Here is a 16,623-nt window from a genome sequence, read left to right on the forward strand (position 1 = left end):
CAATCTGTGCACCGGAGGAGCATCACACAGCATCCCCTCCCCACTTCCAACCTATCTCCTTCCCACCTCCAGCTCACCCCTTGCAACACTAAACTGTATGTCCAGCAACACTATCAGCAGAGCCCCAGAGCTGCAAATGCCATAAGCCCCCTGTCCCAGCCCCTCCTGAGAGCCCTGGCATTACCTTTGTGGGTGGGTGCAGCAGGGGAGCTGTGGTATCCGGCCCTCCGCTCGAACTGATCCAAGACTTGCTGACTTCAGAAAACCAGTTAAGCAGCTCTCCCAGTGACAAGGGGGCTTCTTGGATGGGACTAAGTAAAAGTGTCTGAGGGAAAGAGCACATGTTGTTATGAAGGGACACGACCCGGGGGAGAAGAGAAGGCACAAGAGAGAGAAGTTCAGCCCAGGTTTAGATAGCAGTTAGTTCCAGAAGACTGCTTGATTCAATCTAGAACAGAAAAGAGGGTTGTTGTTTTTTTGGGGAGGGGGTCTGAAGAGGCACCCCATGGAAACCAGACGGGATCCATGAGGATTTAAGGGTCCGGGGATTCAGGGAGGCTGTGCTCAGTGACTTGCCAGCCCACCCTGCTAACTTTGAGTGGGCACTTCCCAGATACACATGAAGTGGACGGGTCAAAAGACCAACGGAAACGACATGCAGAGATCCCTGCCACCCCACAGCAGCCACAGCAGTGCAAAGCTTCCCCAAAAGCAGAGCAACATGGAGAAAGGAGAAGGCGAGAGGACGTTTGCAGTGTGCGGGGAGAGAAAGAGCAGCAAAAGTGACGCTGAAGCAGGTAGGCAGACAGGTAGGCAGGTAGGCAGCTCCGCATCAGCACAGAGAAGATGCAGCACTTACGGTCTGAGCGCAGAGTCCACGCAGTTGAGGGGAGGCCGGCCAAGGAGCAGCAGTGAGGCATGGAATTGTTCTCCTGGTCATCCTGCCAGGGTGGCAGAGCAGCGAAGAGGAGCAATCTGGATAATGGCGCAGGAGGCGTGCTGGATCGGATGGGGGCCATGGGCATCTCTGGGGCACAGGTCAACCGGGGCTCTTCCTTCCTTCCTTCTTTCGTTCCTTCTTCCTCGGAAGAGGCGAGGGTGTTTTGCATAGGCAGTGGTGCGCCTGAAGCTTGGCACAAGGGTTCCCTCCTTCTTTGGAGGATGGAGCTGGCAGAGCTCATTGGGAGAAAAAGTCACTCGCTGCTTAGGAGGAGAAAGGACTCAAAGAGGGCGGGCTTGGCCTGAACGGGTGCGTCAGCACATCCCTGGGGTTATTCTACTCTGCAGATGACAACTATAAAAAAAAAAAGCCAACAAAAACCGGGCTTCCGAGAAGGCGAAATGGGGTAGGGGGCAGCAGGGGATAGACTTACTCTTTTTCTGTCTCTCTTCATATACAAATACTGTCTGAACAATCATATAATATATTAATATATTAGTCTAGTCTTTTTGGTTAAACTTTAGGCACTGCTTTGGAAGGAAACGGTGTTTGAAAACAGGATAAAATAACAATAGTAATAATGAGAAGATTAGCCAGCAGCTTTACCACATGCAGAGCAGGATAAATGCAAAGGTGAGCTCCGTTTCTGGAGGCGGGGGCCCTTTAGGCCACAGGCAGCTGCTTCCCATGCATTTGGAGAAGCGCCTGGCTTCCTTCCCACCCACAGGTCCCAACCAGGTGGGTCAAGGTGCGACTCAGGTCAGCAGCATCCGTGTTGCCGCCACTGCTGCTCAGGCTAGATGTGTATCGGCGGCCGTAACTTGAGGAACTGTAGGAAGAGGAAGCGAAGGACATGGAGAAACCGGACCCTCCTGTAGCATCGAAGCTGCCTCGCCTGGAGCCTGATCTAGAACCGGTTCGAGAGCCGGATCGGGAGCCGGACGCAGAGCCCGAGCCGCTAACATTGTAAGGGCTGTAATAGCCTTTGCTGGACTGTGATGAAGCTTCCAAAAGACGCAGACCTGACCCCTCCTCAATCATGCTTTTCTCCATGGCGTCCTTGTAGGAAATCTTGAGCTTGGTTTTGGGGCAGGTCAAGTATTTGGAGTAGGTGTTGACATCCCGCAGTTTCTGTGCTGTGCGTGCATCAATGGTGCCCTTCTGCAGAGCCTCATCTAGAGAGACCCTGCCAGTCGCTTCCGGCTCGATCAGCCCTCCTGTCAAGTACTGGACCTCCAGGAAGCGTTGGCCAGCTTCGTAGTACAGCCAGCCCTTCTTCAAGGCCTGGGCGGCAGACATCTTGGTCTTTGTTCTTGGATCCTCAAAGCCATAGAAAGCCTTCTGAGCAAGGTTGATCCTGTCCACCATGATTTTGTCAACCAGGTTCTTGTTGACGGCATCAGCGACGGCAAACTTCTGCCCAGTGCTGGGGTCAATGATGCCACCCGTGCAGGCTTGAGCCTCCAGGAGCCTCTGGCCAGTAATGTTGTCCACGAGGTTGCGACGCATGGCCTCAGTAATGGAGACCTTCTCTAGGGTGTCTGTGTCCAGGATGCCTGCAATGGGACCAGTTTCTTCAGTGGGATCGCTCCATGAAGTCAGCTGTGCTCTTACATGGGCTGGGCTTACAGGATAGGAGGAGGAGGATCCAACAGAGGAAGATCTGGACCGGAAGCCACTTACATTGCCAGAAAGCATGTCGGCAAACTCTGTAATGGATAAGGAACCTGAGCGGTACTGGTCCAAGGCAGACTGGTCTATCAGCCCCTTTGAGATTGCGTCGTCAATATCATACTGCCGCCCTGACCGCCGGTCAATGATCATGGACTTGACAACCCCATCAGAGGAGGAAATGGTGATCTCTTCCCACTCACACTCTTGTTCGGAGAGCTCCAAATAGGTCTGGTGGTCGATAAGGCCTTTGCGGTAGGCTTCATACACTGACATCTCCTTCCCAGTCTCAGGGTCAACAATCACCACTCTGCGTTTGCGGACAGAGGACTTGGAAGAGGTCTTCCTCTCCCGCTTCTTCTCCTTCAAGGGCAGGAGGCACATCCCAGTCTCCGGATCAGTGATGCACCGCTCCATCAGCTGCAGGTAGGTTAGGTTCTCCTCTGTGTTTGGGTCAAAGAACCCCTTTGTGTCGTCACTGGGATCCAGGAGGATCTCATTCATTTCCTCATCAAAAAGGCCTCTCTTGTACGCCACTTCGACAGGCAGGCGATGGCTTTCTTCCGGATCAATAATTCCTCCTGTGGCAATCTGAGCTTCCAGCAAACGGATCCCATGATCTTTCAGGATCAGTCCTTTCTTCATGGCTTGGAAGAGAGAGATCAGCTTGCCTGAGTAGGGGTCTTTGTAGCCGGTCACGGCCCTCTCAGCTGAAAGCAGCTTGTCCTTGAACTCTGGGCCTACGATGCCCATCCGCACCGCCTCCTCCACAGTCAACTTGAGGCCCTTGATGGGATCAATGACATAACCAGTGGCTGCTTGGGCCTCCAGCAACTCAAAGGCTGTGCCAGGGCGGATGATGCCTTTCTTCATGGCCTGGTACACAGAGAGTCTCTCCTTGGAGGAGTCCATATAGACACCAGCAATGCAGCTGGTACCTTCCAGGAAATTCTTCAGGACTTTAGAGACTTCCTCAACAGAGGTCAAGCCTTCCTGCAGGCGCTGAGCTGTGGCTTCATCCATGACCTTAGATCGGACCAGCTCCTCAACACTGATCTGCTTCCGCAGACCACGGAAGCTCAGCTGCCGGGTGTCAGAGATGTGCAGCAGGAGGCAGCCGGTGTTCTCATCCTTCTTGCAGCGCTTTAGGAGTTGTGCATAGCTAAGCTTCTCATCTGTGGAGGGGTCTATATAGCTGCGTATCTCACTGGGTTCAGACAGCCTCTCGTAGGTCTCCCGATTGAAGTAGCCACGCTGGTAAGCTGTTTCCAGGGGCAAGTGGAAGCCCAAGTGTGGGTCTATGATACCTCCGGTGGCCAGTTGAGCGTCGAGCAGTCTGAGAGCTTCCTCAGATGGGATGAGGTCCTTCTTCATAGCTTGGAAAAGAGAGATTTTCTGCTCACTGTAGGGGTCACGGTAGCCAGTCACAGCTCTCTCAGCGGACAGGAGCCGGTCATGTATCTCAGGGCCCACCACCGCTTTTCTGACAGCTTCATCCACTGTGAGCATCTCATTCTTGATGGGGTCAACAATGAAGCCGGTGGCAGCCTGGGCTTCCAGGAGGGGTCGAGCCACTTCTGGAGTGATCATCCCTCTTTTTAAGGCCTGGTAGATACTGAGCTTCTGTTTGCTGGATGGGATGTAGATACCAGCAACACAGCCAGCACCATAGAGATACTTCCAGACTGTCTCTATTTCTAGGATCTCACGGATGGTCTTGGAGCCCTGCTTCAAGGCATTGTATATCTCCACAGAGATGATTCTGGCTTCATACAGATCCTCGGCCGTGATGCGGCGTCGGACAAAGTCATAGGAAGTCAGGTCTTGCTGCCGGATGATCTCTGTCTTCTCTATGATCTCAATGATGATGATGATCATGCGCTCCTTTGTCACCTTGCCAGAGCGAAACTCGTCCATCAGCTTCTTGCGCTGCTCCTCGGGGATAAGGCCAGAATGCATGATTTCCCACAGGGACATGGAGGAACCAGCACTGTCTCCACTTGGAATGTCAATCTGGGTCTCCTCAAACACCTTCTTGGTCTCAGCCTCAGTGTACACCTGAGTGGTCTCCACCACGGTGGGCGTCTCAGGTTTCCTCAATGGTAAGAGGTAGAGGCCAGTTTCAGGGTCCTCTATACATCTCTCCTTCAGCTGCAGGTAGGTGAGATTCTCCTTGGTGTTAGGGTCGAAGAAGCCCTTGCTGTCATCAGTGGGGTCTAAGAGTGTTCGGTTCATCTCCTCATTGAAGTAGCCTCGCTTATAAGCCACTTCCACAGGGAGGCGGTGGCTGTGCACAGGGTCAACGATGCCTCCTGTGGCGATCTGGGCTTCCAGAAGGCGTATCGCATGGTCCTTAAGAATCAGCCCCTTCTTCATGGCCTCAAAGAGGGAGATGGTGTTCCCAGAATATGGGTCTTTGTAGCCTGTGATGGCCTTCTCAGCAGACAGCAGTTTTTCATGCAGCTCTGGTCCCACAATACCAGCCTTGACAGCCTCATGGACAGAGAATTTCTGGTTCCTTACTGGGTCCACCAAGAACCCGGTGGCAGCCTGGGCCTCCAAGAGGACAGTGGCTGTGCTGGGCAGGAGCAGGGCCCTCCTCATGGCCTCATAGATGTTCAGCTTCTCCTTGGTTTCCTCCACATACACTCCTGCAATGCAGTCACTCCCCTGAAGATACCTCTTCACAGTGGCCACTTCAGCAAGGTCTTTCACAGACTTCTTTCCTTCCTTGAGTTGCTCATACTGTTTCTTGCTAATGACTTTTGATTCGAACAGCTCACTGGCGGGCACAGGGCCACGCAAGCCACTGAAGGTCAGCTTCTCTTGCTTCTTGGTCTCAGTCTCTTCAATGATTGTGATGATGATTTTGATTATCCTTTCGATGGTGACCTTGCCAGTTTTGTACTGCCGTATCAGCTCTCTCCTCTGCTCTTCAGTCAAATATTCTGAATGAATCAACTCCCAGATGGTCACTGTCTTGCCTTTTAGGCTGCCAGCTGGCACTTCCAGTGTCGCCTTGTCAAAGGACTGCTTGGCTTGGCTGTCCGAGTAGACCTCTTCCTGCTGAAGCTGGACGGCCTGGTCTGAGAGGGGAAGCAAGCAAAGGCCAGTCTTCTTGTCCACTTGGCATTTCTTCTGCAGTTGGGCATAGGTGAGATTTTCTTGGGAATTGGGGTCATAATACAGCTTGGTCTCATCAGCTGGAACGGACAAAGCCTTGTTCATCTCTTCACTGAAGTAGCCCCGTTTGCAGGCTACATCAAGGGGAAGACGGTGGCTGTTCACTGGGTCTACAATGCCCCCAGTGGCAAGCTGAGCATCCAGCAGACGGATCCCGGTATCCTTGGGGATGAGGCCTTTCTGCTGAGCTTGGAAGAGGGAGACCACCTGTCCCGTGTAGGGATCCCTGTAGCCTGTCACAGCCTTCTCTGCAGACAACAGCTTCTCGTGCAGCTCGGGGCCAACAATCCCTGATCTGACGGCATCATCCACAGGGAGCTGCTCATTCCTCACTGGGTCAATGATGTATCCAGTTGCAGCCTGGGCCTCCAGAAGCATCAAGGCTATTTCTGGCTTCAGGAGGTTTTTCTTCAGGGCATCATTGAGCAACAACTTCTGGCCACTCGACTCAACCAAGATGCCTGCAATGGCACCGGTGCCTTTTAGGTACCTCTTGATGGGATCCATGCTGGCAAGTTCCTCGACAGTCTTTTTCCCCTGGTGCAGCTGGTTGTAAAGATCCTTGTCAATGACTTTGCTTTCTAGCAGCTCGGAAGCTGGAACGGGAGCCCGGATCCCTTCGAAGCAGAGCTGGCTCTTCTTCTCGCTCTCCTCCATCACAGTGATGATGACTTTGATGATCTTCTCCACAGTGATCTTCCCAGTCCTGTACTGGCGCAGGAGGTCCCGCCTCTGCTCCACGGTGAAATACTCAGAGTTGATGATTTCCCAGATGGTCACTGTTTTCCCCTGAAACCTGCCAAAGGGGGCTGACACTGTGGCTTTCTTGAAGACATCCTTGGCCTCCTGGTCCGTGTAGACCAGCTCCCTTCCTTTAGCAGCTTTATCTGTCAGTGGCAAGAGGAAGAGGCCAGTCTCGGGGTCAGCCACGCATCTCTCCATCAGCTGCAGGTATGTCAGGTTCTCCTGGGTGTTGGGGTCAAAGAAGCCCTTGGTGTCATCACTGGGATCCGAGAGGACCTTCTGCATTGCTTTGTCGAAGTAGCCGCGTTTGAAGGCCACTTCCACAGGAAGGCGATGGCTGTTGATGGGATCAATGATGCCGCCTGTTGCAATCTGAGCCTCCAGAAGCCGAATGCCGTGGTCTTTCACAATGAGGTCTTTGGTCATTGCTTGGAAAAGGGATATCTTTTCCCCTGTGTAGGGGTCTTTATACCCAGTTACGGCCCTCTCAGCAGAGAGCAGCTTGTTATGCAGTTCGGGCCCAATCACTCCTTCTTTCACTGCTTCGCTGACAGACATGGTTTTGTTCCTCACTGGGTCTATTACGTAGCCAGAGGCAGCTTGGGCCTCCAGCAGGATGAGAGCTGTGCCGGGGCTCAGCACCTGCTGCTTCATGGCCGTGTAGATGCTCATCTTCTCGTTGCTCGGCTTCAGCAGGAGGCCGGCGATGCAGCTCGTTCCTCGCAAGTACCGTCGGATGTCTTCCCTCTGGGAGAGTTCCTCCACTGTGGCCTTTCCTTTGGCCAGTTTATCGATGTTCTCTCGGCTCAGGATGCCAGCCTCGGCCAACTTCTTGGCAGATACCTTGTGACGGAGGCCCTCAAACGCCAGCTCCGCCTCACCATTTTGAGAGATGCCATCTATCATGTCTTGGCCATTAGGCACTGCTTTCAGCTGAGGCACCTGAGAAGGAGTGGCCACCTCCTGGGGAAGGTCGTCGGTCTGGATCATGATTTCCCGGGTCTGGGAGAGGGCTGCCCGCTGCTCCTCTTGGAGCCGCTCCAGTCTCTCCCGGAGCTTCTGGTTCTCCTCCGCCAGGAGCTTCTCCTGCTTCTGCCGCAGCTTCTCCAACTGCTGCAGCTCCTCCTGCTTCCGCCGGACGTTTTCCTCTGCTTCTGCCTGCTTCTTGCGGGCTTCCTCAAGGACAGCCGCCAGCTTCTGCTTCTCTTGCTCCATCTGCTTCTGCTGGTGCTCCTGCTCGGCCGTCAGGTCTCGGGCCTTTTTGACTTCCTCTTGGAAAAGTTTTTCCAGCTTGGCCTTCTCTTCCTCCACAAATCTCTCTTTCTGAAGGAGGATGTCCTTTTCTGACAGGAATGTCTGCTGGAGCATCTGCGTCTCCTGGCGGAGCTGCTCCTTCTGAGCCTTCTGCATCTGGATTGGGAGAACAAGAAGAACATCATTCATACTGTCCAACCTGGGGGGGGGGGGGAGGTTCTGATGAAGAAGATGAGGAGTGAGCCAGTGTTTAAGGAAAGGAGCGTGTTAAGGGGGTTTCCCCTAAAGCTTCATCCCTAGGCCCCTTCCTCCATTCAGCTCAGACTACATCTGCCTGGAGCCCACACGATGCCCCTACATGACTTAGAAGAAGCAGACTGGAGCCCCTGAACACCTGAGCCACAATCAACATGTCTGTCTGGGAAGTGTTACAAGTCCCTTTGCTTGTCAAGGTTTCCCAGAGGAATAACATCTCTGCCTGATGTGTTAGGAGCTGGGTGTTGTGTGGACAATCCCCTCCGCACCAACCCTACTTGGAACACCTTTTGCCACCTCTCCACCCCGCCCCCCGGCTGCAATGCTCCCCACCTTCCTCATCTCAACCATGAAAGGCCTGATCTCTGACCCAAATGATGCACACAACAGAGAGTAGGTGCTTCCTTCCTTCCTTCTGCAGTGGCAGTCTCTTCTTTATTTATAAACTACAAGAGAGGAGAGTCCATCTGAACACGAGGAAGAACTTCCTGACTGTGAGAGCCGTTCAGCAGTGGAACTCTCTGCCACGGAGTGTGGTGGAGGCTCCTTCTTTGGAAGCTTTTAAGCAGAGGCTGGATGGCCATCTGTCAGGGGTGATTTGAATGCAATATTCCTGCTTCTTGGCAGAATGGGGTTGGACTGGATGGCCCAGGTCTCTTCCAACTCTGTGATTCTATGATTCTATCCTTAGACGACTCTAGCCACCCTATTACCACAGTGTTCTGTTGCATGACCGCACATCCCGTCTCCTTTCTGTCAGCTTTCTTCATAAGAAAGCGTATCTAAACAACTACTGTGTTACTGGGCCGTTACTCACGCTCATGGTCTGAATCCTGTGGGGCCTGAAAGTCAAGCTGGAGTTGAATGTGGATGCCTGAGGATATCATCATACAGTTCCTGCTAAAGTTTCTTTAAGACCTTTCTCCCCTTGGAAAGGAAACCTGAGTGCAAAGGGCAGCATGAAGGATGCCCTGCTACCCAGAGCACACTGAGCTCTCAGGACCCCCTTCCTCCTTCAACTGCATGTTCTGGGGCTACTCCTCCTGCCCACCCCACCTGCTCCACACTCTGGCAACTTTAGTGCTCACAGTTCTGGAGAAGTTCACATTCAGGGCCTCCTCGGTGGTGGCCCCTCGACTCTGGAACTCACTCCCCAAGGACATCAGGCATGCCCCAACTCTGGCAGTCTTTAGGAGGAGCCTGAAAATGTGGTTGTTCCAGTGTGCCTTCCCAGAATAAGGAAACTCCTAGCAATGTGCCCCTAAATGCACTTTATTAGTGATCTAGGATTGTCTGCACGCTCCATCCCTCTTCAAAATTTCTATCCTAGTTATATGTCACCTGGTCATGCCCAGCATTATTTTTAAAATTTTAATTATTACATTTGGCCCAGCCATAGGTTTTTAAACATCGCCGTGTCATTGTTAATGTTTATTGCTTATTTTCTGCTTATTAGTTTTATTTATTGTTTGTATTACTGTTGCCATTGTTTTTATTGTTGTACTGGGGAAATGGCAGCAGAACCATTTCTGCTTCCTTGGAGACTAGGACGCGGAACAATGGCTTCAAACTACAAGGAAGGAGATTCCATCTGAACATGAGGAAGAACTTCCTGACTGTGAGAGCCGTTCAGCAGTGGAACTCTCTGCCCCGGCGTGTGGTGGAGGCTCCTTCTTTGGAAGCTTTTAAGCAGAGGCTGGATGGCCATCTGTCAGGGGTGATTTGAATGCAATATTCCTGCTTCTTGGCAGAATGGGGTTGGACTGGATGGCCCATGAGGTCTCTTCCAACTCTTTGATTCTATGATTCTAAAGTTTTATTATTGTATTATTATTATTATTATTCAGGGCCAGTCGATCTGGTCGTGAGATGTATGGCGAGCTCCACCTCTGTAGGAGCACATACATGGGTGGGTTTCACCGTGCTGTTTCAGAACTGTTTCAGGTGCGGACACATCCAAGGGCAGCCCGGGTCATGCTCACACATAGGACACATTCTGATTCATACCTCATTCCCATATCTTTCCTATCCTTACCACGGGCATTCCTGACTAACAAAGGACAATGGCAATCATTTTTCTGAGCCATCACTTACCATGATACAAGTACAACTGACAAGTGGTCAAAAGATGCTTATTACACCTGGTCAGGAATTCAAAAGAGCGGCAAGGGCCTTCTCACAAACCCACCAATAAAACAATATACTGATTGCGTACAGAACAGGCATCATGGTAAGATACGGCCCAAGAAAAAATGACTTCCGTTTTTTGACCTCTATTTCCCAAATCAATACTGCCCCTCTTCCATGGTCCTTCCCTGACTCAAAGGGAAGACATGGGCGAGCAGCAAGAGGACGTGAGAGGGTTTTGGCCAGTTTCTTAGGCTCCAAGAAACCTTGGGTGAGTGGGGGCCACAATGAAACCATGTACCTCTTCCGATTTTTGTTGCAACCGCTCTGCCTCCTTCTTCAGCTTCTCCTTCTCCTGCTCAAGCTCTGCAATGGCTTTCTTCAGCTTCTCAGCATCATGGTCGCTCTGCTGTCTCTGGATCTCCAGTGTCTGCACCAAGGTCATCTTCTCCCGGGTGGCCAGCTCTGTTTGGTGCAATTTCTGACTGATCTCCTCTGCCTGCTTTTTGAACCGTTTGGCCTCCTCCTCTGCCTTTGCCTGGGCCAGACTCAGCTCAGTCACCTGCACTTTGAGGCGCTCGGCATCAGTGGAGATCTCCAGTTGGCGCTTGCGCTCTGCCTCCAGGGTCTTCTGGAAGCCCTCGGCCTCCTCGGTGAGGCGGAGCTGCATCTGCTCTTTGTCCTCCTGCAGCTTCTTTGCCTGTTCCTGAGCCAAGTCCTTCTGTTTCTGAAGCATCTCTGCCTCAGCCTTCAGCCTCGTGGCTTCCTGGACGGCCACCATCTTCTCCTTCAGGATCTTCTCTGCCAAGGTTCGCTGTTGGGCCAGGTCCTGCTCAGCCAGCTCCCGCAGGCGGGCAGCCTCCTGGGCCTCTATGCTTAGCCGGGCAGCCTCCTCCGCCACCTGCTTCATCTTCTCAGCTTCTTCGGCCAGGAACTTCTGCATGTTGTCCTTGTCCTTCATGATCAGCGCCTTGTTCTCCCCCTCAATGCGGGCTTTCAGCTTGATCAGCTCCTCCATCTGGATCTTCACCTTGAAGAGTTCCTCCTCCACCTGGGCCTTCTGCTTCATGGCTTCAGTCACTTCGTCCTTTAGCCGCTGCTGTTCCTCCTCTAAGATGTTCTTCTGGTGGTCTGTCTGCTCCAGCTGCAGCTTGACCTTAGTCAACTCCTGCTCCACCTGGGCTTTCTGCCGCAGTGTCTGTTCTGAAAACTTCTTGTGCTTGGCCATCTCGGCATCGGCCAGTTGCTTCTGCTTGAGGGCCGCCTGCTCGGCCTGGGCCCTCTTTGCTGCCTCCAGCTCAGCCTCCTTGCGCTGCCTCTCCGCATCCTCCTGGGCCTTGGCCTGGGCTTGGGCCTCCTCCTCTGCTCGCTGCTTCATACGCTCGGCTTCCTCTACCAGCTGCCGGGACAAGGCGGCCTCCTGCTCGGCCTTGATCCGGGCAAACTCGGCTTCCTCGGCGGCTTTCTTGGCCTGCTCTGCCGCCTCCCGCAGCTTGTCTAGGGCGCTCTGCTCCTGCTGCCGGGTTTGCATTAATTCCTGCTCCTTCTGCTGCACAGCAGCCAGGTGGGCCTTTTCCTCAGCTGTGATCCGCTTATGGGCTGCTTCCTGGGCCAGCTGGATTTGCCGTTCTGATTCCTTCTCGGCCAACTCCTTCTGCTTGCGGGCTTCTTCCACCTTGGCCTTCAAGCGCTCAACCTCATCCAGGGCTGCCTTGCACTGCCGGGCAGCCTCCTGCTCGGCTGCTGCGATCTTCTTTACTGTGGCTTCGGCCTCCCGTCGGTGGTTCTCCTGCTCCAGGGCCAGCTTTCGCAGCTCCTCTGCCTCGTGCTCTGCCTTCTCTTTGCTCCGCTGGATCTCCTCTGCACTCTGCTTGATTCGGTTGAGCTCCAGCTCCAAGTCGGTCTTGCCCAGGGAGGCTTTCTCAAAGTTCACCTTGAGGATGCGGATCTCCTCCTCCACGATGCGCCGCTGCTTCACGGTGTCCTCCACTAGGCTCTTCTGCCGCTGCAGCTCATTCTCAGAGGACTTCTTCAGCTGCGCAATCTTCTCCTCGATGTCCTGCTTGTGCTGGGTGGCTTGCTCCTCCAGCAGCCGGCGCTGGTAGGCCTCATCTTCAGCCAGCCGCCTGAGTCGCTCGTTCTCTGCCTCCTTCTCCTTCAGGGCGATCTCTGCTTCAGCCTTCAGCCGTGAAGCCTCATTGAGGGCCACCAACTTCTCCTTGAGGATACGCTCTGCTTCGGACCGCTGCTGGGCAGCCTCTTCCTCGGCCAGTTGACGTTGGCGCTTGGCTTCCTCTGAGAGTGCGCGCAGGCGAGCGGCTTCTTCGGCCAGCTCACGCAGCTTGCTAGCTTCGGCCTCCAGGATCTGCTTGGATTTCTCACTGGTGGAGCGGGACTCCTCCTCGGTCTTGGCTTTGCTCTGCAGCAGGAGCTCCATCTCAGTGCGCAGCTTGGCTAGTTCCTCCTCCAGCTCCTTCCGCTTCTGGATGGCCTCGCTCACCTCATTCTTGAGACGGAAGAGCTCCTCATCCAGCAGCAGGCGTTGCTGCTCCCCATTCTCCACCTCGGCCTTCAGTCGGATCAGCTCTTGTTCGGCCAGGAACTTCTGCTGGGCCGTTCCCTCGGCTAGCTTCCGCTGCTTCTCCAACTCTTGCTCGGCTAGCTCCTTCTGCCGCAAAGCTGACTCTTCAGCCTTGGAGCGCTTCCGCGCCTCGCGTTCTGCGTCCTCCTTCTGCTTCTCGGCCTCCTCCTGAGCCAGGGCCTTCACATGGGCCACCTCCTCAGCCTGCAGCCTCAGACGCAACGCTTCATTGGCCTTCTGCCGCCACTTCTCCACCTCCTTCTCGGCCTCCTCGCGGGAATGCTCGGCCTCCAGCTGCAGCTTCTTCAAGCGCTCAGCCTCCTCCTGCAGGTGCGTGACTGTGATGTGCTCCTGCTTCAGGGAGAGCTCCAGCTGGGCAGTTTTCTCAGCGAAGGAGAGGCGCCGGCTCTGAAGGTCCACCTCGGCGCTTTTCTGGGCTGCCTCTTGTGCCACCTGGATCTGTCGCGCCTTCTCCAGCTCCGCCTGCTTCATCCGCCGCTCAGCCTCCTCCGCTTGCAGGCGCAGCTTCTGCAGGTCGTCGAGTGCCTTCTGCTTCTCACGGGAGGCCTGCTGTTCTGCCTGCACCTTGCGCTTCAGCTCGTCCTCTGCCTCCTTCTTCTTCTGGCTCTCATCCTTGACCTGCTTGCGCAGGCGCTCAGCCTCCTCCTGAGCCAGCCGCTTCTGCCGTTCGGCCTCCTCGGCCCGCTCCCGGAGGGCCCGCAGCTCCTCCTCTGCCCCAGTCTTCTGCCGTTCGGAGGTCTCCAGCTGCAGCCGGACCAGGCGGATCTCCTCTTCCACCTTCCGCCGACTGAACTCCACCTCCTCGATCAGCTTGAGCTTGGCCTGGATCTGGGTGTCCGAGCTCTGTTTGACCTGCGAGAGCTCCTGCTGGATGGTCTGCTTCTGCTGTTCGGCATCCACAGCCACCAGCTGCCGCCGGCTGACCTCCTCCTCCATGCGCCGTTGCAGCTCTTGAGCCTCCCGCTCTGCCTGAGCCTTGGCCCTCGCGTGGGCCTCGGCCAGTTGCCTCTGCTTCTCCAGTTGGGCCTCCACCTCAGCCAGGCGCTGCTGCTCCTCCTCCTTGAGCTTCTCCGCCACTCTCTACAGGGAAGGGGCAAAGAAAGGGGGAAAGAGAGAGAGATCACAAGGGAGAGATTGGAGAAGGAGCCGAGAAGAGAGGGATTGTGGGTGGGTGATGCTGTGACAAGTGGCGTGGCAGGGCCGTGGCTCTTCCCATGAGGCACTGGGAGAGATGGGTGGCAATCTGTTTCTTACTGAACACGACAGGCGAAGAAGCAGGAAAGACCCACGTACCAAGACTGGAGAATGGATAGGTGGACAGACGGACGAACACAAGACGACAAGCAAAACCCAAGGTGGGAAGGCCGCAACAGAGACAGTCACCACCAGGATGTCTCCACTTGACAGCTTAGTACAGCAGAGTCACACCCCCACCACCAAAAGAGTCCAACTGTGGCGAACACATGGGTAGCGAGCAGTAGCTGGGATGATCCCTCTTCTGCAGCAAGTCTGAGAAGGATCCAGGCTGATAGGAGGACCACGTAGCCGTGGAGGCAAGGAAGGGATTGCACACAGTGAGGAGGGAAACACTGGGTGAGGTTTGGCCCAGGTGTTTTCCCCACCCTCAATTGCCTCCAAGGGACTTCCGCTGTTTTGGCCCTCTTCGCCGGGGCCAGTCCCTCTGCAGCTTCTGGAAGTCCAAAGGCAGCAGCCAGGAGCCCCGCAAGCTGAGGGAGGCCACAGGGAGTGTTTGGGTGTGTGAGAGAGGGAGGGAGAAAGAAAGGGGGTCCCGTGAAGATCCAAGGGGTTGCCCCCCGCTCTCCTTCCCTCGCACACACTCAGAGAGGAAAGGAAGCATGCATGGGACACAGCACAGAGACACACCATGAAGCAGGTTCTTGGAAGATACCAGGGTGCCTGGCAGTTCCAGATCAAGATGACACAGAAATGGCACAAACGAGGAAGTGTTCGTGGGAAGGAAATGTGAGCGTGCGTGATGAGCCCCTTCCTCCAGACCATCTCTAACCAGTGGGTGCAGCCAAGACCCCCCTCAATAATCCCAAATGCCTCTATGGGGCCTACTTTCCATTCTCCCCACCTGCTCTTTGGAGCCACCCTCGCTTGACCTACAGAGCGCCCAGAGGAGAGGGGCAGAAGCAAGGGGGTTTGTTGTGGGGATGAGCGAGGGTGACAAGGATGAGGAGGATGAGGAGAGCATGCACAGAGCGGAGGAGTACCTGGTGCTGGGACGCCCGAGTCCTCCTGGTTTAAACCCTCCATTAGTTCCCCACCAACACAAACACTCCCCCAGACAAGCACTGGCAAAGCAGCTGGACTTCCAAAGAGCAGAAACCAAGAGTTAGAAAGGTTACCAGACCAGAGCATCTCAGAAAGACACAACAGAAGAGCAGGCTAAGAGAGAGTCGGACAGAAGGCGCAGCGGTGCGCAGTGTGTATCTGGGAAGTGCCTCTTCCTTCCTGCCAGGCTAAGCCAAACCCTTCCCAATGGCACTCGGGGGTCATGCTAGCAGCACTTGGGAGAGACCCCCGAAAAGGGTTCCCACCAGCCCTGGGCTGACGAGCCAAGGCATTTGTAAGGCATGGGGAGCATCACAGGCCAGTGTTAGTGGTGAGGGAACAGGCAGCCGGACGTGGGCCATCATGGTCCGAGAGGGAAGAGGAGGAGGCAGGCAAGGCATGCTGGGTCCCCAGCCCCTCCTTACCTCCTCTTCCTCCAGGCGCCGGAGGGTGTCCGTGATGAACTTCAGGTACTGGCTGGTCAGGGTGGTCAGCTCGCTGTATCGGGTTCGCAGGTCCACGTACTGGAAGGGCAGAATTGCAGGGTCCATCAGGAATGGTGTGGGGAGGAGGGCAAAGGGGGGGGGGGCACATGACAGGAGGGTCTATCAAGAAGGAATGCCAGACCAGAGAGACCTCTGGGATCCCTCTAGACTCCTTTCTGTGGCAGTGTGGCCACCAGACTTCTGAGGGAACCCCACTTAGAAAGCACAATCCCCATTCTCCCACCCCTTCCTTACCTCCTGGATGATGCTGTCTGAAGCAGATTGCACCTTTGGCTTCTTGGCAGGAGACACCACCGGTTCCACCTGGGCTTTGTAAGTCACCAGTTGAAGCTCATAGTCCTTTGAAAGTAAAATGGGGCATGGAAGGGGGTGAATGTGTCAGTTCAAGAGACCTGCAGAGCTAGCCATTGACGTCCAGCTCCACGCAGTCTCTGCCCCTGCCCCCTTGCACACAACATGAGTAACCCCACCCCACTCACCTTGATGGAATCAATATACTGCTTAGCAAAACGCTGACACTCCTCCACCTTCTCCCGATTCCGATCGCATTCCTCCAGGAGTTTCTGGGGAGATAAAACAGAGCCTTGAGCCAAAGAGCGGACGTATGAGTAGATGGGCAAAGGGAGGGTCACGCCATAAACACCAGAAAAAAACCTGAACCTGGGTCCGGCATTTCAAGGGCATATCTGACACTACTTTTGGGACGACCACGAGCAGCTTCAGGGAATTCCAAGGAGAAGGAATGCAGGAAGAATGTATTGTCGAAGGCTTTCATGGCTGGAATCACTAGGTTCTTGTGGGTTTTTTCGGGCTATAGGGCCATGTTCTAGAGCAGTGGTTCTCAACCTGGGGTCCCCAGATGTTTTTGGCCTACAACTCCCAGAAATCCCAGCTAGTTTACCAGCTGTTAGGATTTCTGGGAGTTGTAGGCCAAAAACATCTGGGGACCCCAGGTTGAGAACCACTGTTCTAGAGGCATTTCTCCTGACGTTTCGCCTGCATCTATGGCAAGCATCCTCAGAGGTAGTGAGGTAGTGACCTCA

General features: G+C 54.5%; 1 protein-coding gene across 1 annotated transcript in view; it reads right to left on the reverse strand.

Annotated features, from left to right (window-relative positions):
- The window catches only part of PLEC (plectin), a 301,817-nt gene that overhangs the window by 65,680 nt on the left and 219,514 nt on the right, over positions 1-16,623 (reverse strand). The window contains exons 31-35 of the mRNA XM_067466996.1: positions 16,060-16,143; positions 15,815-15,919; positions 15,500-15,598; positions 10,476-13,856; positions 1,606-7,948 (exon numbers count right to left, since the gene is read on the reverse strand). Coding sequence (XP_067323097.1) covers positions 1,606-7,948; positions 10,476-13,856; positions 15,500-15,598; positions 15,815-15,919; positions 16,060-16,143 — 10,012 coding nt within the window. The remainder of the gene's footprint in view (positions 1-1,605; positions 7,949-10,475; positions 13,857-15,499; positions 15,599-15,814; positions 15,920-16,059; positions 16,144-16,623) is intronic.

Source organism: Anolis sagrei, chromosome 4 (assembly GCF_037176765.1).
Source record: "Anolis sagrei isolate rAnoSag1 chromosome 4, rAnoSag1.mat, whole genome shotgun sequence".
NCBI lineage: Eukaryota > Metazoa > Chordata > Lepidosauria > Squamata > Dactyloidae > Anolis > Anolis sagrei.